The sequence below is a fragment of the Myotis nattereri genome (genome assembly GCF_964212035.1).
Source record: "Myotis nattereri genome assembly, chromosome: 1".
NCBI lineage: Eukaryota > Metazoa > Chordata > Mammalia > Chiroptera > Vespertilionidae > Myotis > Myotis nattereri.
Genome location: NC_138075.1, coordinates 120,746,895 through 120,772,113, shown reverse-complemented (window position 1 = coordinate 120,772,113; position 25,219 = coordinate 120,746,895). Strand labels below are relative to the sequence as shown.

At 41.5% G+C, this 25,219-nt stretch overlaps 1 protein-coding gene across 3 annotated transcripts in view; it reads right to left on the bottom strand.

Annotated features, from left to right (window-relative positions):
* The window catches only part of KLHL28 (kelch like family member 28), a 29,104-nt gene that overhangs the window by 1,900 nt on the left and 1,985 nt on the right, over window positions 1-25,219 (bottom strand). Inside the window, exons 1-6 of one of the 3 annotated variants that reach the window (XM_081087314.1) lie at window positions 21,928-22,668; window positions 21,791-21,828; window positions 10,515-10,634; window positions 9,736-10,328; window positions 5,984-6,427; window positions 3,191-3,399 (exon numbers count right to left, since the gene is read on the bottom strand). In XM_081087314.1, coding sequence (XP_080943440.1) covers window positions 3,191-3,399; window positions 5,984-6,427; window positions 9,736-10,328; window positions 10,515-10,634; window positions 21,791-21,805 — 1,381 coding nt within the window. In that variant the 5' untranslated portion in view covers window positions 21,806-21,828; window positions 21,928-22,668. Of the gene's footprint in view, window positions 1-3,190; window positions 3,400-5,983; window positions 6,428-9,735; window positions 10,635-21,790; window positions 21,829-21,927; window positions 22,669-25,219 lie in introns of those variants that run through there. The other 2 variants (XM_081087312.1, XM_081087313.1) reach the window with 2 other exon arrangements.

Sequence of the window (25,219 nt, the reverse complement as noted above, 5' to 3'; positions counted from 1 at the left end):
CACTGGGTGGCTCCTACCACCGCCACTGTGCTTGCCAGCTGTGAGCCTGGCTTCTGGCTGAGCGGCGCTCCCCCTGTGGTAGCACAGTGACCACCAGGGGGCAGCTCCTGCGTTGAGCGTCTGCCCCTGGTGGTCATTGTGCATCATAGCGACTGGTCGTTTTTCATGTTAAGATTTTTATAGGATGAGCTCACTGGGAAAATATCCCTGAATAAAAAAGTAAAGTAAGAGCTGAAGGCTTCCTTCACCTCTTTTCCCCAATCATACTCTCCCTTTCCTACACCACAGAAAAATATTAAAAACACAGTCCTGTCCCGGTGGGTGTGGCTCAGTGGTTGAGCGTACACCTGTGAATTAAGAGGACACCAGCTGGATTACCAGTCAGGGCACTTGCCTGGGTTGCAGGCTTGATCCCCAGTAGGGGCATGCAAGAGGCTGCCAATCAATGTTTCTATCTCTCTCTTCCTCTCCCTCTCTAAAATCAATAAAACATTTTCTTTTAAAAAAGCAGCTCTGGCCAGGGTTACTCAGTGGTTAGAGCATCAGCCCGCACACCACAGGGTCTCAGGCTATAGTCCAGTCAAGGTCATGTACCTTGGTTGCAGGTTCCATCCCTGCCCAGGTTGGAGTGTATGCAGGAGGTAACCAATCAATGTGTCTCTCTCACATCAATGTCTGTCTGTCTCTCTCTCTCTCTCTCTCTCTCTCTCTCTCTCTCTCTCTCTCTCCCCCTGTCCCCCTCATCCCCTTCCACTCTTTGGGAAATAATGAATGGAAAAAATATTGTTGGGTGAAGATACACACACACACACACACACACACACACACACACACAAATAAATAAATGCAGTAATCCCTTTCCTACAATTTGTGTTAAACTACCTGTCACTAGTATTAGATTGCAAACTCCTTGAGAGTTGGCACCATTTTAAAATTCATCTTTGTATTCCTTTAATATCTGCACCAAATTGTTCATCTGGTAAGTACTTACTATAAGACTTGGATGAGTAACAAAAGAAAAAAAGAAAAAAAAGAGAATGCAGTATACTATACCACCCACCTTAACTATTTATGAATTGGAATGTTTGTAACACAACGTGTGTTTTTTTAACCCTCACCCAATAATATTTTCTCCGTTAACCTCTAGAAAAAGTGGAAGGGAGGAGGAGAGACAGAGAGAAAGAAGGGTCGAAGTGAGAGAGGCACATCAATTGGTTGCCTCCCACACGTGATGACCAGAACTGGGAATCAAGATTGTAACTGAGGTATGTGATCTTGACCAGAATCGAACCTGTGACCCGTCAGTCCATGGGCCGGGCCAATGCTCCAACCACTGAGTCAAACCAGCCAGGGCCTCAACATTTTTAATGAATAATGAACAAACATTTAAAAGAAGAATGCAGTATATATCTTTTCATATGTTTTCTTCTCATTTGATATCTACATATTTTTTTCAAGAAATAATTCATTTTCATCAAGTTTTCAAATACAAGTATCCCATTTTTCAAAGTTCACGTTACACCATTTTGCTTCACAAAAGACCTATATTACAATTGATCCTTGAACAATGAAGGGGTTAGGGGTGCCAACACCTGCACAGTAAAAATTTCGATTCCCCAAAAACTTAAGAGCCTACTACTGACTGGAAGCCTTACCAATAATATAAACAGTTGGTTAACCCATATTTTGTAATTACATGTATTATATCCCGTATTCTTACAATGAAGTAACCTAGAGAAAAAATATTAAGAAAATCATAATGGCCCTAACCAGTTTGGCTCAGTGGATAGAGCATTGGCCTGCAGAATGAAGGGTCCCAGGATCCATTCTGGTCAAGGGCATGTACCTTTGTTGTAGGCACATCCCCAGTAGGGGGTGTGCAGGAGGCAGCCGATAGATGTTTCTCTCTCATCGATGTTTCTAACTCTCTATCCCTCTCCCTTCCTTTCTGTAAAAATTTCAATAAAATATATTTTTTAAAAGAAAATCATAATGAATAGAAAATATACTAGTATATACAGTATTTTTTGAAGAAAATACCACACAAATAAAACCATGTATATGCGGACTAAAGCAGTTCAAACCCATGTTCTTCATGGGTCAATTGTACCTGTTTCACTAATCAAAAGAAATCTGAAGAGGATTTTTGTTTTTACAAAAAAATAGCAAAAAGCAAAACTAGCAATGAGCATTTATTTTGTTGCAGCAATCTGTTATAGAGGTAGCACGCACCAAGCAGCGAGAGTGACACTGCCAAGCTCTTTCCCTGGGAACTACCCTCAGCATCTCAGCATCAAGCCACCTAAGGTAACTGCTTCTAGGCTTTAGCCACTTCGGTTTAGAAAAGGTTTCATAATAATGCTCTTTTTTTGAGGAGCAGGGGAAACCTATATTCAAAATATTCAAAAGTATCTATTGAGCTACATAATTTATGCTCTAAAAATTTTACTTTATATTTTATAGTTTTAAAAAGAACAAGGCTGCCTAAATTTTTTACATTCTCTTTTTTTGTGGCTTTCTCTCGCAATGATGCTACACAAACTATAGTAAACAACTAATAGTTCATTCCATTGTTCCTTTCAGTTTCCTTTGCATGTTTATGTTTCACAAGTTTCTTAAATCACAAAAGCAAAGAATACTAACATATTCCATCAGTAACTTAAAACTTTCCCTTTAAAATGATGTTACTTAGTAGAACTGAAAGATAATTTCTTCTTTTCCTTAATGTAATTGTTTTTCTCTAGGAACCCTGAAATTCAGACTTTTCTTAACTATACCCCTTGAGGAGGAGAGGACATTTGAAAGTGAATATAGAAGTGCTGATGTGCAATAAAAAACAAAATAGAACATCCAAGGATTCTGTGTCTGTGTATGCATATAACATATAAAAAGATGGCATTTGTTATATGGACAAAAAGAGTTTCTATAAGATACATTCTATTACCAGCATATCTCAAAATGTGTTCTCCAAGTTTAAGAAATGATAATATGCACACTGGCATATTAAAACCACAATAAAGAAATCTATGTGGTTTTGTCTAATCCCGTTATCTTGCAAGTTTACCACAAAAGTGTGTTTTTTTCTGAACAAGTAATACTCTTTACTATTATATTCCAAAGAACTACTATTCCAAGAACATCACTATAAAAATATTATCCTCTATGTTCGAAATCAGTAAATTATTATTACCTGTTCTGGGTTCTTTCATTGGTCTACACACAGTCCACTGATTTTGATGAGGATCATATCTTTCAATGCTTGACAAATGTGAGACACCGTTATGTCCACCTACCACAAAAATAAAGCCCAGCATGACACCCACACCAAAGTGGATCCTTTTATCTGCCATAGATGCAACCATCTCCCAGGAATCCTTACTTGGATCATAACGCTCCACACTGCAAATATTCACAAAAGAATAAATTAATTGACATATTTTTTGTGTTACTCTTCCTACTAAATCAACACTAAACCCCACCTCTGAACTTTTAAAAGTTAAATAGACAGATATAAAACCAGAGTAATTTGTCCCAAATGTTTTGATTTTGCTGGTGAGATTGCAGGGATAAAAGTTTACCTTGTGGAATGGGTGCAAAAATAGCCGTATGTTATCCCATTATATTGTGTAAGCAGCAATATAATGGGATAACAAGTTATAGAACTTTTGGAGCCAGAAAACCTGGGTTCAAGTGCTTAATGCACCATATTTAGAGCTGAATGAACCCTAGCCCTACCACTTTGGACTTGGTGTAATCCTGAGTAAGTCATATTTCCTCTCAGCTACGTAAATGGCAATAATACAACCTCAAAGGATCCATGGAAGAATAGTCAAATGAGTATACATGGGAAAGAACTTTGAAAATCACAAACTGAATATAGATGTGTTTTAAGGATATTAAGAGTCTTCTTCTACACAGCCAAGAAAAAGGGAAAAGAAGGAAAGAAGAGGAATTTTTACTTACAGGAGAATTCACAGTGGTTTACTGCAAAGCAAACACTGCAGATTTCATAGCAAAAATTGGCTAATCATAATAATCTCAGTGATTTAGGAGAATTCAAGGATGTAAGTCAAATCTGCATTCCAGACAACACTTGGCATTTTCAAGCTATCCTATGGAAATCTGAATCAAATCAGAATTTCTACAAGAGCTTCCCTAGAACATTCCAGAAGGCCATGTAGCCTATGCTTTGCCTTGAAGCAGCACAAAGGTAAGCTTTTTAAGCTTGTTCTGGTCTTAATCTAACCTCTCAAAAAATCCTAAAGCATTTGAATGTCAATAACTTAATTCTGGATTTAGAATAGAGACTAGACTAGAATATAGACTAAATTATAACTTTCTGAAAGGACCCCACAATAAAAACCTCTAGAGCAAAATCACTGGATAAGAGTCAATAAACTGTAGCAAAAACTTAAAACGTCAAGAGTATCTCAAAACTAAAATACTTAGTCTTTCATCTTATAAATCTCTGCCAGCAATTTTTCAAAATATAGAAATGTATGCCTGGGCCCTAGCCGGTTTGGCTCAGTGGATAGAGAGTTGGCCCTCAGACTGAGGGGTCCCGGGTTCAATTCCAGTCAAGGGTGTGTACTGGTTGGGTGCGGAGGCCAACCAATTAACACGTCTCTCTCACATGGATGTTTGTCTCTCCCCCTTCCTTCCACTCTCTCTAAAAATCAACGGAAAAATATCCTCAGGTGAGGATATTTTTTAATAAGTAAATATATATTTTAAAATAAATATACATACATAGTGTAAGCACATAGGAATTGCATTTTTCACCTTTTTATTCTATTAAGCAGCGCAATAACAGGCCATTTACACACACACACAACCCAAAATCTAGTTGTCTAACTTAATCTTATTTTCAGATTTCTGAATTTTAAAATCCATCCATTTCTATTGATTGAATATAAAATTTAGTAAGAAGCATTTGACTCTTAGGTTTGTATTAAATCCCCATATAAACAATTATAATTATACTTATAGGGCAGATTAAATTTCCAAAACGTCTATTATTATTACTTTAAAAATTAAAAGGGGAAGTTAATTCATACACACAAATTGTTTAAAAACCAGAAATCATCTATACTAATTAAAGGATAATATGCTAATTAGACACAGGCAAACCTTCCGGACAAAGCCATGGTGGTGGGGCCGAGGCAAAGGCAGGTTTGGGGTGATCAGGCCGGCAGGGGGGACAGGGGGGCGATCAGGCCGGCGGGAGGGGGGCAGTTGGGGGCAAGCAGGCTGGCAGGGTGGGGTCAGTTGGGGGAGAGCAGGCCAGCAGGGGGGGGGGCACTTGGGGAAGAGCAGGCCAGCAGGAGGAGCAGTTGGGGGTGAGCAGGCCTGCAGGGGGGCAGTTGGGGGCAAGCAGGCCAGTGCGGGGAGGACAGTTGGGGGCAAGCAGGTAGGCGGTGGGGGGGGGGGGGGGGGAGGCAGTTGGTGGCAATCAGGCCGGCAGGGATGGGACAGTTAGGGGTGATCAGGCCGGAAGGGGGTGGCAGTTGGGAGCGAGCAGGCCGCCTGGGGGGGCAGTTGGGGGCGAGCAAGCCAGCTGGGGGGGCAGTTGGGGGCAAGCAGGTCAGCAGGGAGGTGGGTAGTTGGGAGCCATCAGGCCATCAGGGGGTGGCAGGTGGGGGCGAGCAGGCCAGCGGGGGGGGGGGGGGGGGTTAGGGGTGATCAGGCCGGAAGGGGGGCAATCAGGCCGGCAGGCAGAGTAGTTAGGGGCGATCAGGCAAGCAGGCAGGTGAGCAGTTAGGAGCCAGCGGTCCTGGATTGCAAGAGGGATGTCTGACTGCCAGTTTAGGCCCACAGGGATCGGGCCTAAACCAGCAGCCGGACATCCCCCAGGGGGTCCCAGATTGGAGAGGGTGCAGGCGGGGCTGAGGGACAACCCCCCGCCCCCGCCCGCACGAATTCCATTCACTGGGCCACTAATTGTTAATACTTTAAAAATCTACAGCTTGATTAAGTTAAATACCTGTTCATGTGGGCGGGACCATACCCACCAATGGCATATATCATTCCATCCAGCACAGCTGCAGCAAAACAACTTCGTGTTGTAGTCATTGGTGCCACAGGTTCCCATTTTCTTAATTTGGGAATATACTTCTCTACAGACTGTAAATAAGACTGTCCATCATAACCACCTAAAGCATAAAGTTCTCCTGCAAGTACTACCACTCCAAGGGTACTTCGGTGCTCATTCATTCTCTCAAGAGAAGTCCAGGTATTTGTATCAGGATTCCAGCATTCTACTGAATTTTCATGATTTCTGATAGTGAAATCAGGACGCACATCAGTTTCAATACCACCTATAACATACACTTTTTGGTCTAAAACGCATATTCCAAATTCATAGCGAGGCATGTTTAGGGGTGCCAAACCAATCCAAGAGTCATTCTGAGGAAAGTACATCTCCACACTAAAGAATAAGCAGAAACAATTACATTTTAAAGATCAAAATGGTCCATAAACAAAAATGTTTAATTTCGTTAGTAATCAGGGACATGAAACTAAAATCACATTAAACCATGACACACTTTCCAGACTGGGAAAAATTTAAAGTCAGATAATAACTACTGACAAGGATGTGGAGCAAGGAATAAATACTCTGTTGGTGAGAGTGTAAACTGGCAAAACTACCCTGGAAAATGATTTCACATTTTCTGGTAAATTTGAAGATATATACATGCCTGACAGCAGTTTCATTCCTGTATATGTATTCTATTGAATGCATATTACAGTTTTACACCAGGCCACATATACAGAAATGTTCATAGCAGCACAACACAATCATCCATCAAAAGAAGAATCTATATAGTAAAAGCCTAAGTGACCATTACAGCGGAACGACCAGAATGACCGGTTGCTGTGATGTGCACTGACTACCAGGGGGCAGACGCTCAATGCAGGAGCTTCCCCCTGGTGGTCAGTGCGCTCCCACAGGGGGCGCACTGCTCAGCCAGAAGCCAGGCTCATGGCTGGTGAGTGCAGTGGCGGTGGCGGGAGCCTCTCCTGCCTCTGGGGCAGCGCTAAGGAGCAGCAAGCTGAGCAGTAAGGAGCAGTGAGCAGGCAAGTGGTGAGGAGTGAGGGCTCCTGGACTGAGAGAGGGCATAGGCCAGGCTGAGGGACCTCCTCCCAAGTGCATGAATTTCATGCACTGGGCCTCTATCTATATAATAAAAGCCTAAGTGACCATTACAGCAGAATGACCAGAACAACCGGTCGCTACAATGCGCATTGACCACCAGGGGGCTGACGCTCAAGGCAGGAATTGCCCCCTAGTAGTCAGTGTGCTCGCACGGGGGGGGGGGGGGGGGGGGGGGGGCACCGCTCAGCCAGAAGCCAGGCTCACAGCTGGCGAGTGCAGTGGTGGTGGCAGGAGCCTCTCCTGCCTCTGGGGCAGCGCTAAGGAGCAGCAAGCTGAGCGGTAAGGAGCAGTGAGCAGGTGGGTAGTAAAGAGCGAGGGCTCCTGAACTGTGAGAGGGCACAGGCCAGGCTGAGGGACACCCCCCCCCCCAAGTGCATGAATTTCGTGCACTGGGCCTCTAGTGAATAAATAAGATGGTATATCCACCCTATGACTGAGCAATTCCATTCCTAGATATACTAGTATACTCAAGAGAAAAGTACACATATATACATGTACAAGGATGTCACAGATGCATTATTTGTAATAGTTAAAAACTGGATGTTTTTGAATGTTCCAAATGTTCAACAAAAAAATGGATAAATTGCGGCATATTATACAAGAGAATACTACAAAGCAATGAAATGAACAAACTATAGCTACATGCAACAGGGATGAATCTTACACATATAACATTGAGGGAAAGAAGCCAAAATTGAGAAAATTATATTCTGTATAGTTTCAGTCATATGAAGTTCAAAAACATTTCTAACCTCTGGATTAAAAATGAGGATAGTGGTGACCTTTGGGGAAGACAGGGAGGGAACTCAAGGATGGTTTCTGGGTTTTAGTCATGTTTCCTATTTCTTAATCTGGTTTGTAATGTTCACTTTGTGATAATTCTAAGCTGTACACTTAGAATTTGTGAACTTTTCTGCATGTGTGTAGCATTTCAATTTATTTTTATAATTAACATGTTCATTCTAGAAAGTATTGTATTATGTCCACATAATACCGCACACCAATGGAACTAAATAAACTATTTCCTTATGCAGTCTCTCATGCTTTCATAAACTTACTGCTGAGCGAGAAAACACATATATGAAAAATATATATAGTACTACTTCATTTATATAAAATTGTATAGCCCTGGCCATTATGACTCAGTTGGCTGGGCGTCATCCTGTGCACCAGGAGGTTGCCAGATGGATTCCCAGTCAAGGGCAGATGCCTGGGTTGTGGGTTCAATCCCTGGTAGGGGGATGCAAGAGGCAGCCAATCAATGTTGTACTCTCACGTTGATGTTTCTCTCTCCCTCTCCTTTCCTCACTCCCTAAAAATCAATAAACTATTCTTTAAAAAAAAAAAAGAAGAAGAAAAAGTGTAAAAACTAACGATATATTGGGGCACATAAAAGATATGGCAAAATTATAACACAAAGGAATACTGCACAGAAAATTCAGAATAGTGTTTCAGTTGATTGAACATCATCCTGTGCATCCCTGGGCACCGAAAAGTTGCTGGTCCAATTTCTGATCAGCCTGGTTGATGTTTCTTTCTCACATCAATGTTTCTCTCTCTCTCTCCCTCTCTCTCCCCCTTCCTCTCTCTAAAATCAATAAAAAGATATTTTTAAAAGATACAGAATATATCAGTTGACATTGATAAAACACCCTACCATTGAGGCGGGGAAAGCAATCTACCAAATTTTTGGAAATAGCCAGAAAGAAATCCACAGTATTGAAGAAATATATCAAACACAAAAGTTTTTATGAAGCAATCCCCTTTAAGCGAAAAGCAAAGATAACATCCAGTTATATTTTCAATATATAAAAGTTATTTGTATAATGCTCTAAATCAGGGATTGGCAAATAACAGTTATGGGCCAAATTCAGCTCAATACTTTTGTAAATAAAGTTTTATTGGAACCTAGCTATGCTAATTCATTTATGTACTGTCTATGACTTCTCTCACACATGGCAGAGTTGAGTAGTTATAACAGAGACTATATGGCCACAAAGTCTAAAATATTTATTTTTTGGCTCTTCATAGAAATAGTCTGATAACTCCAAGTTATTAGAAAAGAAAGCACTTTTTACTACTGTCACTACAAAAATTTACAGTGAAGAAAATAAATTGCATATAAAGTCCATGATTTGTATCAATATCCTACTTTTTCTTATTTCTTTAGTGGTTCTTCTAATTAACTGAATTCATTCAAACCCAATGTTGGCCCTAAGTCTCCCTCATCAGATTTCTAGCTCTCCTCTTTAGCACCTTCTGATATAGCTAGCAATAATAAATCCCTCTGACCTGGTGTGACTCTAATAAAGACACAAATGGTTTCACAAATAAAAAAGACATAAAATAGAAAAGTTAGTAAGTACCCAGAAGAGATGAAGTTTGTACACTACAAGTTGGGGTGTTAATAATTAAGTGGTGTAGAGAATGAATGACAATGTCATTGAAACAATCAGGTAAGTGTTTAGGAAGAAGAGAAAAAAGAAGCAAATTTTTAAAAAATAAGAAAAACTATTTTAAAATTATGGAAAGCACATTTAGAAAGTATAAAATCTATTAATATCAATCCTTCTATTTACCTATCCAAAGAGGCAAACAGTCCAGATTTTCCTCCTACTGCACAAAGTACTTTGGGAGCACAGCGAGGTCGTGTCATCAAGACTGACTGATGAGAGAGTCTATGTTCAGGCATAAAGTGGTACTTTAGGGCTTCATTCAAAAGATGTTTACAAGTACGGTCATCACGAATAAGATGATTTGCTTCATACAATCTAGTGAGAAACTTAACACTTAGCAATGGTAATCGCACACTGTTAAGTAGCTGTGCTAAGTATTTCTGGCGTTCTTGTACATCATAATTGATCCAAGATTCAAGTGCATAAAAAACAGTCTCTTCGGTAGCTACATTCAAACAGTCATTGGAAACAATTTCATCCAAATCAGCATGTGTAAGCTCAAAAAATTCTTCAGTCTGGCAAACAGCTTCAAAATTCTGGCATATATATTTAGTGGCTGCCAAATAAAGGTCATGACAACCATACGTCTCTGCAAAACGAGAAATTCCAATACAATTACCAGGATCAAGTTGGCTTTCAAGAAATGCACAACATTCTTTCAGGACAAGTTTTATCTGGAGTAGGTTTGCTGCTGGAAGGAGAGATTCCACTGTGTCCTGTGAAATAAAAATAGTCCCTGTGTAGGCATATTCCACAATAGCCTGGAGAGCAGTTTCATCAATGCACTGAAACTCAACCTCACTGTTCTCTTTTTCAGAAAGATTTCCAGTAAACATAGCTTTGAAATATGGGCTGATGCTGGCAAGTACCACTTTGTGAGCATGAATTTTAACATCACCTACTCGAAGAATGATGTCACAGAGTTCATGATGTTGACGAAGAAGATTCAGACCCTGCAGAAGTTGTTCAGAATGTAAGTGTGTTAAGTTAGCAAGCATGTAGGTCGGGGATGTATGGTCCATCTACAGAAAAACAAAAAGCACAAACAGTTAATTCAAAATAATCTTGCCAATATGATATCTTTCCCTAATAGTACAAAATAAATAAAATTTGTTGTTTGTTGTGTTTTACATACATTATGCTAAATACCAGACAAAGGCTTTTTAAAAAATATATTTTTATTGATTTCAAAGAAAAAGGAGAGGGAGAAAGAGATAGAAACATCAATGATAAGAGAGAATCATTGATTGGCTGCCTCCTGCACACCCTCTACTGGGGATCAAGTCTGCAATTTGGACATGTGCCCTGACCAGGAATCAAACTGTGACCTCCTGGTTCATAGGTTGATGCTCAACCATTGAATCACACCAGCCAGGCAACAGAGGCTTTTAAAGTTACAAGGGATAATAACCAGTCATATAATTCAACTCCTTCAACATAGATATTAAGAAACAGAGGCCTGCCCTAGCCAGTTTGGCTCAGTGGATAGAGTGTCAGCCTACGGACTGAAGGGTCCTAGGTTCGATTTTGGTCAAGAGCACATGCCAGGGTTGCGGACTCAATCCCCAGTAGGGGGTGTGCAGGAGGCAGCCGATCAATGTTTCTCTCTCATCACTGATGTTTCTCTCTCTCTCTTCCTCTCTGAAATCAATTTTTAAAAAAACGAAAAAGAAGCAGAGGCCCACAGATTATGAGTTTATGCCCCAAACCACAAAGGTCTCTTGACAATTGACTTTTGGATCACAATTCTGCCAACTCTTCTATTTACCTTCATTAAATTAAAGTCTGAGCTATCACTGAGATACACCAGCCAGGGCTACTCAACTCTTGATCACAACTTCAGATCATACCCACACAATCTGTGCTTCTGAAAGATGAAGAAAAAAGAATCGGAGAGAAGAAAAGAGATGAGGGGGGAAAAAAAGAACAAGTGAAAGGCAATAAGGACTGTGGTATATTAAATAATGGCTCCCTAAAAAGATATCCATATCCTAATCCCTGGAGCTTTTGAAGGTGACTTTCCATGGCAATAAAAGGCTTTGCAGGTATGATTAAGGATTCCGAGAAGGGGAGATTATCCTGGTGGGCCCTAAATATAACCACAGGTCTATTATATGATTTGACACAGGCAAAAGAGAAGGTAATGTGGCCACAGAGACAGAGATTACTGTGATGGAGCCACAAACCAAGTAATACTGGCAGCCACCAGAAGCTGGAAGAAGCAAAGAACAAATTCTCCCCTAGAGCCTCCAGAGGGAGTACAGCCCTGCCAACACCTTAATTTCAGCCCAGATATATTAATTTCAGATGTTTGGCCTTCAGAACTGTAAGAGAATAAATTTCTGGTTTTTTAAGCAACTGAGTTTGTAGTAGTTTGTTGCGTCAGACATAACAAATTAATATATAGATGCTAAGACAGCTCATTTGGTTAGAGCATCGTCCCCATAGCCAAGGTTACGGACTCAATCCCAGTCAGGGCACATACAAGAAACAACTTATGAATGCATAAATAAGTAGGACAACAAATTGATGTTTCTCTTCTCTCTTTCTCTCTCTTTCTCTCTGAATTCAATCAATAAATATTTTTTTTAAAAGAAGGGGGGTAGGAAGAATCATTTAAAAAAAAATTAGCCCTAGATGTTTTGGTTCAGTGGATAGAGCATCGGCCTGTGGACTGAAGCGTCCTGGGTTTGATTTTGGTCAAGGGCACATGCCCAGGTTGCGTGATCAATACCAGGTGGGAGGTATGCAGGAGGCGGCTGATCAATGATTCTCTCTCATCATTGATGTCTCTCTCTCTCTCTCTCTCCCTCTCCTTCCTCTCTGATATCAATAAAAATATATTTAAAATAAATAAATAAAAACTTTAAAAAAGAAATTAGTGCAGCTGGTGTGGCTCAGTTGGTTGAGTGTTACCCCATGCACCAAAAAGTTGCTGGTTCGATTCCGGGTTGGGGCACATACCTAGGTTGTGGGTTCGATCTCTGGTCGAAGCATGTATGGAAGGCAACGAATGATGTGTCTCTTTCTCTCACGTTGATGTTTCTCTCCTTCTCACACTCTCTCTCTCTTCCTCTCTTTCTCTCTCTGAGTATGTCCTTGGGTGAGGATTAAAAAAGAAAATTAGCTGGGCTGGCGTGGCTCAGTGGTTGAGCATTTACCTATGAACCAGGAAGTCACGGTTTGATTCCTAGTCAGGACAACTGGGCACATGCACAGCGTTCGGGCTCCATTTCCAGTGGGGGGTCTGCGGGGGGCAGCCAATCAATGATTCTCTCTCATCAGTGATGTTTCTATCTCTCCCTCTCTCTTCCTCTTTGAAATCAATACAACTATATTTTAAAAATTAATACATAAATACTTCAAACTAGATCACAGCTGTTTATAATGCATAAAACATAAAACACCTATCCTATCTAATAAAAGAGAAACATGGTAATTAGCGTACGACCGCTACCCTTCCCATTGGCTAATCAGGGGGATATGCAAATTAACTGCCAGCCAAGATGGCGACCGGCAGCCAGGCAGCTTGAAACTAACATGAGGCTTGCCTGCTTCAGTGACGGAGGACTCCAATGTTCCCCGCCTGCCTTGTCGGCCTCTGAGCCTGCAGTTTGAAACATTGTAACAAATATAGAAGCTAAACAAAACCCCAGAAACCTGCTTTCAGCGAGCCAGGATCTCAGAGCTGGAGTTATACATTGTTTCGATTATAGAACCCTAACAAACCAGATACCTGCTTTCAGCAGCAGAGGCCTCAGAGCTGGAGCCAGAGCTAAAGCTGGCCCAGAATAAAAAAAGTAAAGTAAAAAAGGAGCAGTTGGGAGCTTCAGCCCTCAGCCACCCCAGTGGGGACCCCCACCCTGAAGGGTGTGTGACCAGCTGCAAACAGCCATCATCCCCTCACCCAGGCTGACCAGGTCCCCCAGTGGGGACCCCCACCCTGATCCAGGACACCCTTCAGGGAAAACCAACCAGCCCCACCCATGCACCAGGCCTCTATCCTATATAGTAAAAGGGTAATATGCCTCCCAGCACCAGGATCAGCGGAGCTGCGAGGCCTCCCGGCACCGGGATCAGCGTGACAGGGGGCAGCGCCCAAACCCCCTGATCACCCTGCGGCTCTGTGTGTGACAGGGGGCGGGGCCACACCTCCCTATCCGCCCTGCTCTGTTCGTGACAGGGGAAGGTGCCCTCCCCCCTGCCTCCCACGGGCCCTGCTCTGTGTGTGACCGGGTAGAGCCATAACCTTCCCATCGGCCCTGTCCTGAGTGTGAGAGTGGTGGGTCCCAACCCCCTGATCGACCCTGCTCTGTGGGTGATAGAGGGTGGTGCCCCAACCCCTCCCCGCCCCACGGGCCTTGCTGTGTGTGTGATGGGGTAGAGCCATAACCTCCCCATCGGCCCTGCCCTGAGTGTGACAGTGGCGGCGCCCCAACTCCCTGATTGGCCCTGCTCTGTGGGTGATAGAGGGCGGCGCCCCAACCCCCTGATCGACCCTGCTCTGTGTGTGACAGGGTAAGGAGCCCCAACCCCCCTGATGGGCCCTGCTCTGTGCGTGACAGGGGGTGGCGCCCCAACCCCCAGATTGGCCCTACTCTGTGCATGACAGGGGGTGGCGCCGCAACCTCCCCATCGACCCTGCCTTGAGTGTGACAGGGGGCGGTGCCCCAACCCCCAATCGGCCCTACCCTGAGCGTGACTGAGGGTGGCATCGCAACCTCCCGATCCGCCCTGCTCTGTGCATGACCGGGGTGGTGCCCCAACTCCCCAATCGGCCCTGCTCTGAGCCTGACCAGGGGCTGCACCTAGGGATTGGGCCTGCCCTCTGCCACCCAGGAGCAGGCCTAAGTCAGCAGGGCGTTATCTCCTGGTGGGTCCCAGACTGCGAGAGGGCACAGGCCAGGCTGAGGGACACCCCCTTCCCCCCAAGTGCACAAATTTTTGTGCACTGGGCCTCTAGTATAATATAAACTGCGTCCTTTCTGTCTCATTAACATCTCAAATACAAGTTATGAAAATAAAAAAGTATATGATTTAGTTCCTATTTTAAAAGTATTATCAATAAATTAAAATTCCCAACACTATTAAATAATATAAATATTGGTAGGAGAGATTACAGCACTTCATTCCTGTGCATTTTTTTATCCTCAACCGAGGATGTTTATTGATTTGAGAGAGAGAGGAAGGTAGAGAGAAAAAGAGAGAGAGACAGAAACATTACTGTTTGAGAGAAACATTGGCCAATTGCCTCCTGTACACGCCCCAACCAGTTACCCCTGGTCAACCATGGTCTGAAAATACTAAAAGGAAAATTCTAGAGAAAAAACGTCGCAAGTTTTAAATTGCTTGCTGTTCTGAGTAGCATAATAAAATCTTGGGCTGTCCTGCGCCAGCCCACCTGGAACATGAGTCATCCCTTTTTCCAGTGTATCTACATTGTATACACTGCCTGCCCATTCGCCACTTAGTAGCTGTCTCAGTTATAATCAGCTGTCATGGTACTGCAGTACTTGTGGTCAAGTAACATTTATTTTACTTAATAATGGCCCCAAACTGTAAGAGTAGTGATGTTGGCAATTCAGATATGCCAAGAAAGCCATAAAGTGCTTTCTTTAAATGAAAAGATGAGAATTTTGACTTAATAAGGGGAAAACAATTATATGTAGGGTTGCTAAGATTTACAGTAAGAACAAAGCTTCTATCTGTGAAATTGTAACAAAGGAGAAAGAAATTTGTCCTAGTTTTGCAGATGCCATGAAGCTGCAGAGTACAGTGAAAACACTGGATAATAAAACAAGGATCCAAAAGAACTGACATCTACCAAGAAGTTTCATAGGAATAAATGCTAAGATTCTATAGTGAATTCCAAAACAGCTATACAAGTATAGAATAAGAGAGAGAAAAAACTCATCTGTAGGATGTCTTTAGAGGGCTTAAGAATTTTAATTTTAGTACTACTTTAATACACTAAGTTTATGTAAGTTTAAGCTACATCAACAGAATTATAATATACAGACTTAGCACATTCTTTCTTTGCTCTGAAAATATCAGAACACATCTAGAGTAGAGATTTGGGGTGCCATCCTGTAAAAGGAAGCTAAACAAAGTCTAGTACCTGATGAGGAGAAAAAAATTCAAATTATGTGTAATGGGTAATGAAACTGAGAACAATAAGTCTGGGGGAAAAAAGGATAACTGAGGATATCATGTGAAAAACCAAGGGATAAAAAGTTAATAATAACAATATAATAGAAATAGAGCCTATCACTTAGTAAGCTCTTGATAAATATTATCTTTTTTACCAGTAAGTTTCTTATTACTAGTAAGTTTTTTAAGTTATCTGCTTAAAAAGTATTCTGCTTTCTATGTTGTATCATCTCTCATTACTAGAAAAGAAAACCACCTTGTACCATTAACATTCTAGGCCACACGAAGTATTGCAGAATTGATGATTCTTACATGAAGTTAATGAGTTATTGGTTAGATTCATTTTTAAAATATATATATATTTTATTGATTTTTTACAGAGAGGAAGGGAGAAAGATAGAGAGTTAGAAACATCAATGAGAGAGAAACATCGACCAGCTGCCTCCTGCACATCTCCTACTGGGGATATGCCCGCAACCCAGGTACATGCCCTTGACCGGAATCGAACCTGGGACCTTTCAGTCCGCAGGCCGACGCTCTATCCACTGAGCCAAACCGGTTTCGGCTAGATTCATTTTTAATATAAATAGGAAACACAGTGACAGATCCTTAAGTAGATTTTTGTGTATCCAGTTCAACACTGGTAAATTGCCATTAATATAGGATATCCTATATAATAAAAGCTGAATATGCAAATTTTCCCCTCGACCAGGAGTTCAACCGGGAGTTCCACTGCTCGCTATGATGTGTGCTGACTACCTGGGGGTGGCACAGAACATGGCGCTGGCAGCGGGCGGCAGTGGAGGCACTGCCAGCCCCGATGGACCCTGACGGGAGCAGGACCATTGAGGGATGGTGGAATAGGTGAGCAGGTGGTGCCAGGCCAAGGCGAGTACAAGTGGGGGCCTGATCGCCCCACCGATGGCGACCAGGGGTGAGAGCGGGGTGCGGGGCCACCACCCGGCTCCCGGGAGCTGAGGGAGGTGGGTGGGGGACCCGGCCATGACCGATCATTCCACAGACAGCAACCAGCAGCCAGCAGGCGCTGATCGCCCAACTGGGGCTGGGCCCCGGGCTAGGACAGGGAACTGGGGGTGGGTGGCAGCGACCAACCTCCTATGGCGCCCGGGCACGTGGCTGCGACCTCTTGCCGGCTATCTTAGGGGTGACAGGAACGGAGGTGCAGTGAGAATGTGGGGTGTTTGCCGAGCTCACTCACACTCCCCCTGCTACCCTCCCCTGGACACCAGGGCTCGTGCACCAGGGAAGCCCGGCGCTCAGGTACCAAGTGCCTGCGAGGAGGCTGTCCTGCACCTGCGCAGCCTCTTCTGGGTGAGCCGGGCCACAGCCGCTGGGATCACAGAGGCCAGTCAGGCTCCTTGTGGGTTCACGAAGAAGCCAGTCTGTGAGGCCAGCTGGGAGAGAGAACATTGCCCTCCCAGCTTCCATGCGGCACTGCTGGGCAGCGCAGACACCCACGCTGTGCCCTGGCCCACAACGTCCAGCCACGCTCACCGCATCTCTGCATGGGGACTCGGGCGCTGTGACTCAGGTGGAGGGGGGTGCGCAGGGGCCCAGAGGTCAGCTGGGACCTGCCCTTCCACGTCCGACGCTCATGCTTCAATCGCTGGCAAGGCCTAGGGACTTCACCCATGCACTAATTTCGTGCACCGGGCCTCTAGTGAGAGCATACTATAATATCGATTTGTAAATATACATACACACACATATATATGTAAACAAACTCATAAACACACATACATGTTTTTGAGATACCAACTCACACCTGTCAGAATGGCTATCATTAACAAATCAACAAACTACAAGTGCTGGCGAGGATGCGGAGAAAAATGAACCTTCATGCACTGCTGGTGGGAATGCACACTGGTGCAGCCACTGTGGAGAACAGTATGGAGTTTCCTCAGAAAACTGAAAATGGAACTCCCATTTGACCCAGTGAACCTACTTCTAGGAATATATACCAAGAAATCAGAAACACCAATCAGAAAAGATATATGCATGCTGATGTTCATCGCAGCACAATTTGCAATAGCTAAGATTTGGAAATAGCCTACGTGCTCATCAGCAGATGAATGGATTAAAAAACTGCGGTACAACCTAGAACGAACTCTCCAAAAATTCATCTGGAATAAAAAAAGACCCCAAATAGCTGCAGCAATCCTGAGAAAGAAGAACAAAGTAGGTGGGAACTCAATTTCAGATATCAAGCTGTATTACAAAGTCACTGTTCTCAGAACTGCCTGGTACTGGCACAAGAACAGACATATAGATCAATGGAACAGAATAAAGAACCCAGAAATCAACCCAAACCACTATGCTCAATTAATATTCGACAAAGGAGGCAAGAACATACAATGGAGTCAAGACAGTCTCTTCAACAAATGGTTTTGGGAAAACAGGACAGATACTTGCAAAAAAAAAAAATGAAACTAGACCACCAACCTACACCATACACACAAAAAAACAACTCAAAACGGATAAAAGACTTAAACATAAGACAGGAAACCATAAAAATACTGGAGGAATCCACAGGCAGCAAAATCTCAGACATATGCCAAAGCAATTTCTTCATCGTATATAGCTCTTAGGGCAATGGAAACTAAAGAGAAAATAAACAAATGGGACTACATAAAAAAATAAATAAATAAAAAGCTTTTGAACAGCAAAAGAAACAATCAACAAAACAAGAAAGCCCACTGCATGGGAGAACATATTTGCCAATGTTATCACCAATAAGGTTTAATCTCCAACATTTACAGGGAACTCATACAACTTAACAAAAGGAAGATAAACAACCCAATCAAAAAATGGGCAATGGATCTAAATAGATACTTTTTGAAAGGAGCCGTAAGGAAGGCCAAGAGACATATGAAAACATGCTCAAAGTCACTAATCATCCGAGAGATGCAAATCAAAACAACAATGCGGTAACATCTCACAACTGTCAGAATGGCTATCATCAACAAATCAACAAACGACAAGTGCTGGAGAGGATGCGGAGAAAAAGGAACCCTGGTGCACTGCTGGTGGGAATGCAGACTGGTGCAGCCACTGTGGAGAACAGTATAGAGTTTCCTCAAAAAACTAAAAATGGAACTCCCATTTGACCCAGTGATCCCACATCTAGGAATATATCCCAAGAAATCAGAAACACCAATCAGAAAGGATATATGCATCCCTACGTTCATAGCAGCACAATTCACCATAGCTAAGATTTGGAAACAGCCTAAGTACTCATCAGCAGATGAGTGGATTAAAAAACTGTGGTACATCTATACAATGGAATACTACACTGTGGTAAAAAAAAAAAAGAGGGAATTCTTACCATTTGCAATAGCTGGATGGAACTGAAGAGCATTATGCTAAGTGAAATAAGCCAGTCAGAGAAAGAGAAATATCATATGATCTCACTCATTTATGGACTATAATGAACAACATAAACTGATGAACAAAAACAGATCCAGAGACAGAGAAGCATCAATCAGACTATCAAACCTCAGTGGGAAGGTTGGGAAGGGTGGGGGTAAGAGGGAGAGATCAACCAAAGGACTTGTATGCATGCATACAAGCCTAACTAATGGACACGGACTACAGGGGGATGAGGGCATGAGTAGGGGTTGGGGAGGCAATGGGGCAATAAGGACACATATGTAATACCTTAATCAATAAATAAAAAAATTTAAAAAAATATATCCTCAGGTGAGGATTAACAACATCCAAAAAAATAAAATAAAAAACTGTGGTACAGAGAACCAAGATGGCGGCATAAGTCAGCTTCTGTACTTGCTGCCTCCCACAACCACATCAAAATTACAACTAAAATACAAAACAACTATCACCCAGAAAAATGGGAAAGCTGGCTGAGTAGAAGTACTGCAACTAGAGAGGTAAAGAAGAACGCGCATTGAGACTGGTAGGAGGCGCGGAGGTGCGGAACAAGCTGGTCTGGCACCCAGGTGTGCCGCTTTTTTAATCAGGAGGGAGATCGCCTCTGCAGAGGCCGCCTGGAGGAGTAAGGAGTCCCAGTCCCACACCAGACCCCCAGCCCAGGGTCCCAGAGCTGAGGAAAGAAGTCCTTAAGGGCAGTAAGAGGCTGTAAAAACCAGTGTGGATTGGGGCTGAGTGACACACAGGTTGCTGGAGACCCAGCTGCTCCTCTTAAAAGGCTGGCACCACAATTGAATTTACAAGCTCCCACTTCCTCTGAGCTCCAGTGCCGGGTGAGGCTCTAGGGCAGTGATGGCGAACCTTTTGAGCTGGGCGTGTCAGCATTTTGAAAAACCCTAACTCTGGTGCCGTTTCACACATAGAAATTTTTCAATATTTGCAACCATAGTAAAACAAAGACTTATATTTTTGATATTTATTTTATATATTTAAATGCCATTTAACAAAGAAAAATCAACCAAAAAAATGAGTTCGCGTGTCACCTCTGACAGGCGTGTCATAGGTTCGCCATCACTGCTATAGGGGACCCAGACACATATGGGGAGAAACTGGACTGTATGGCATCGGGGCAGGAATTCGTGGGTGGTTTTCTTCCAGACAGAGGTGCTCGAAGTGGTCATTGTTCCCGTTCTGGAACCTCCCCGGTGTAAGGCTGACAACCATTTCTGTTTGCTCCACCCTGGTGATTCCCTGAGTCCCCCTCCCGCCCAATTTACAACCTCACCCAAGCTGTCTGCAGTGGCTTTTGCATATGAATGGCTGTCCTTTCTCAGGCAAAAACTCTCTTAACACATTGCGTACTGCATAGAAATCTCTAAGACATACGCCAGGGACCTCACGTTTTTTGGGCAAACTGCACTTTATTTAAATCATCATAATGCACTTTAGGTGTTGTTCTTCAATAATTATAACATTTTTATTTACAAAAACAATTAAATAATTAAAGTTCCTAGTACTTTTTTAACGTATGGTACTGCGTAAAACATTTTCCTCTATGAAGAGGGACCAAACAAAATTTACATAAGTATCTAGATTCGCTCCTTTTTCCATGGGTGTGAAAAACGAGAACACTCGTGAGCGGTCCTTAACAGATGGCGCGCAAAACACGAGAAAACTCCTGAGCGGTACGAAATGTGTTAAAAAAAAAAGCTGCAGCTGGGTCAGAGAGCCCTAAACCTATTAATAAAAGGCCCAAGACTGGCACCAGCAGCAGCCTGCCTTGCTTCACAGTTGAGCCTGGTCTGGGCACTTCCAAACCCGATACAAAGAGGAGGAATCTGAAGATCTCTCTGTAGCTCCTGCTGGGTGGCCCCAGGCAGTGGCTGATTTTGCACCTCCCTGGAGACCCAAGAGCCAGTGCACCCAGTGGTCAGTGTGAGACTGTACCAGATGACAACTCTTCACATCCATAAGCGACACACTCAAGGAGCAGACTCAGTGAGCACCAAAGCCCCATTGAAGCAAGTCCTGCTCCAAAAGGGTGTCTCCTGCATAGCAGCTCTCCCACTGTAGTCAAAGCTGGTTCCCACAGCCAATTGGGCTGGAGGTCAATTCCTTCCAGTGATACCAACAGCAATCAAGGCTCAACTACAAGAAAACTGTGCACACGGCCCACAAAAGGGTGCACCAAGCGTGTCCATCTCAGCAGACTGGGGAGGCTGACTCACTGGGCCCTATAGAGCCCCTACTACACAAGGCCACTCTATCAACTCAAGGGGACTTAGCAGCTACCCAATACATAGAAACAAACACAGAGAAGCAGCCAAAATGCAGAGACTGACAATTCTCAGAGGGAAGGGGGTGTGGGGAGGTACAAAAAGAGATTAGACAAAGATCTCATATGCATGTATACATATTTAATAAAATGCAATAAGAGAATTCCCATAATCACTTGTATGGAGGATGAACTTTTTATGGAATGGATAAATATCCTTACAGGTTTATGCTATTCTGAATAAACCTCTCTATACTCTTAAAAAAACACACACACACACAAAAAAACTGCAGTACATCTACACAATGGAATACTATGCTGTGGTAAAAAAGAAGGAATTCTTACCATTTGCAACAGCATGGATGGACCTGGAGAGCATTATGCTAAGCAAAATAAGCCAATCAGAGAAAGATTAATACACATTATCTCACTCATTTGTGGAATATAATGAACAACATAAACTGATAAACAAAAATAGATACCTAGATAGAGAAGCATCGATCAGACCGTCAAACCTCGGAGGGAAGGCAGGAGAGGGTGAGGGTGGGGTAATAGATCAACCAAAGGACTTGTATGCATGCATATGAGCATAACCAATGGACACAGACAGTAGGGGGGTAAAGGCATGTGCTAGGGGGAGGGAGGGGCCGGGGAGAGGTCAATGGGGGAAAAAGAAGACATATGTAATACAGTGTTGACGTGCTTAAAATATTTACTGAGTCTATTTATAATTGTTGCCACTCCTGACAAGACTAAATTATTCTATAAAGAGCATCTATTGTCATAATAAAGTAAGCTTTTTACATGTATGAACACCTTTCATCCTCAGAGTAACACCATGAGATAGGCACTGTTATTATTATTCCCATTTTACAGATGAAGAAATCAAAGCATGAAGAAATTAAGTCCAAGGGAAGAGTTAAACCGTGGCACTCTGTTTCCAGAGTTCTAAAATAAAATAGTATGTTATTCTGCCTCACTTATGAGCTCATAATTTCTTAATCTTGTTAAAGTTTTAATTCAAACAAGAAAATAAAAAAGTGAAAAGTAGAAACCCCAAAAATATAGATCACACACACACACATATATAAAATATAAACATACACTATGCAGATCAGACACAAAAATACATAAGGGATTTAAAAGGAAATAAAGAGGGATCATGGAACATCATTTCCTTTTATTTATATCATAGAAGGATTGATTCTTCTTCCCCCACATCCCTGCCATACTTATTTTGTTTTTAATTTTGGTACCATAAACAAATATTTAGGATATTCTAAATCCAAATAACTAGATCAGTCAAGATTGAATAAATAGCATCCATTTGAAAAGTGTTTTAAAAGGTAAGAGTATTGTACTTCACACTTCTAATCACATTCATCTCTTATTATATATTTGATATATAATAAATATCCACAACATAAATACACTGTTAGATAAAATTAAACTTTCCAGAGTCTACAGCAGCTTCACAATTTTAGGTTCTGAAACAAAGTTAATAAAGGCCAAGCCAGGTGTTTTGTAACTGCTTAATTGACATCTAAGCTACAAAACAGTGGTGCTGACAGTGGTGCTGAAATCAGCTGGGAGGCAATTATCTGCTACAAAGAAAGCAAATAAATGATGAAGGGAAATGAAGTTGTTTAAAAAAATCCAAACACACATGTACCTTTCTGTAAAAGTGTAATTTGTGAATTTAAGAGAATATTTTATCACATTAGCTCTTTTCTTAAATTTTTTTTCCGACAGTTCAATTCCTCACAGAAGAATTCAACTAATGATGGCATAGAATTTTATGAGTGAACCTATGGCACAAATTGATATATTTGCCTTTTCTCTGAGATTGACTTTCTTTATATCTGGAGAAACAATAGTAAAATTAGAGCATGTTATATAATATGAATCACTGCATCACAGAATCAGGAAAAACAGAAGAAAGGCATTACTGAAAACTAAAAGTTACATAATTAACCTAGCCACTGAAAAACTGGTTTAAATGGATGTGAAATCCTGTTAACTTATTCAAATTATTGCTTAAAATGCAACAAAAATTGGATTTCTGTGTAAAATTATAGTTTTGACTCAGTCAGAAATGTACAATGGCTTTGGAACATAAACCTAAGTAATTTAAAACATTATCACTGATTTAAATCCATAGCACCTGTTTAATCCCACATGTGTAAAAATAAGCTCATAATATCTTAAACCTTCCTAAAGTTTTGACTCAAACAAGAAACTAAAAAGATTCAGAACAGGAACCAAAAAAATTAAAATATATATATAATCAAATATATAATCAAATATATGAATGATTAATAATGAAAAAATCTAATTTTATCCTATAGTTTAACACTCTCCCCCACCAAAACTTCCCCAAAGCTCCAAGTAAGTAGCTAAACGACTAACCTGAATTTTACTTTTTTTCTCTGTCCAATTACTTTCCAATAGGAACAACCATAAAAATTGCTAAATTACAAATGCAGAAAATGTAACCTCAAAAATTTGTTGTGAGGATTAAATGAATTAAAATTCAATAAATACCTAACATAGTGTATGGCACATAGCAAACACTCAATATATGGTAGTGTTATTATAATTACCTGTTAACATTAATAACACCTTTCATTTGCATAATATTTCTTCACAATAACTTCTTAACCTACACAAAAGTCATAGTAGTTTACAGAACTCACATTGATTTTCAATATTCCTGGATGTCTGTAAAATTTGAGTACGAACACAGAAAAAACTATAATGGTTTATGCAATCAATTAATATCACTGATGAAGGAAATAAAGGATGTTTTTAGGGCAATTGTATTTAACTTGCTTAAATTCAGTTCAAAAAACTAAGGTATATATCACAAACACTCCTGTAACCCATTATTTCAACTAAGCTTTTTTGAAATTATTGACATTTTTAAGTTGTTTTACTTGAATTTGCTATTTTCAATGTATCTTTAATTATCCACTTTCAACTTTCAGAGGTGTACTATTAATACACCTAACAGAGACTTCCACTCTTCTAGAATTTAATTTTTTTACCCTACCTCTATTTATGGTTCAATATAAAAGGCATTTTTCTTTTTTTTTTTTTATATATATTTTATTGATTTTTTACAGAGAGGAAGGGAGAGAGATAGAGAGTTAGAAACATCGATGAGAGAGAAACATCGATCAGCTGCCTCCTGCACATCTCCTACTGGGGATATGCCCGCAACCCAGGTACATGCCCTTGACCGGAATCGAACCTGGGACCTTTCAGTCCGCAGGCCGACGCTCTATCCACTGAGCCAAACCGGTTTCGGCAAAAGGCATTTTTCTAGTCCATACACAATTCCTAGAATTTCCTGGATTTGTAGACTTCAAAAATAAGATTAAAAAATTCTTTGTAATAGAAATAAACAATACACATTAAATGGATGAGATTTATCTTCCACAGACAATTAGTAAGATGTGTGATGCTGTTAAGATCCCATTTCCTAAATATCCACCATGGAGATTAATGCATCTTTCAAATCTTCATCAAAGAAATTTAATGTAACAACTATAAAGTAAATTGCAATCTATAACACAGTGATCTATCTACAAGGCCCTGAGAAAAGTAGTCAAAATCAAACTTTATCTTGCTTTGTTAATCTAAGGAACAGGACTTGCAAAGAATTCTCTATAGCAGGGGTGGGGAAACTTTTTTCTGCCAAGGGGCATTTGGATATTTATGACATCAAAGGCCATACAAAATTATCAACTTAAAAATTAGCCTTCTATATTC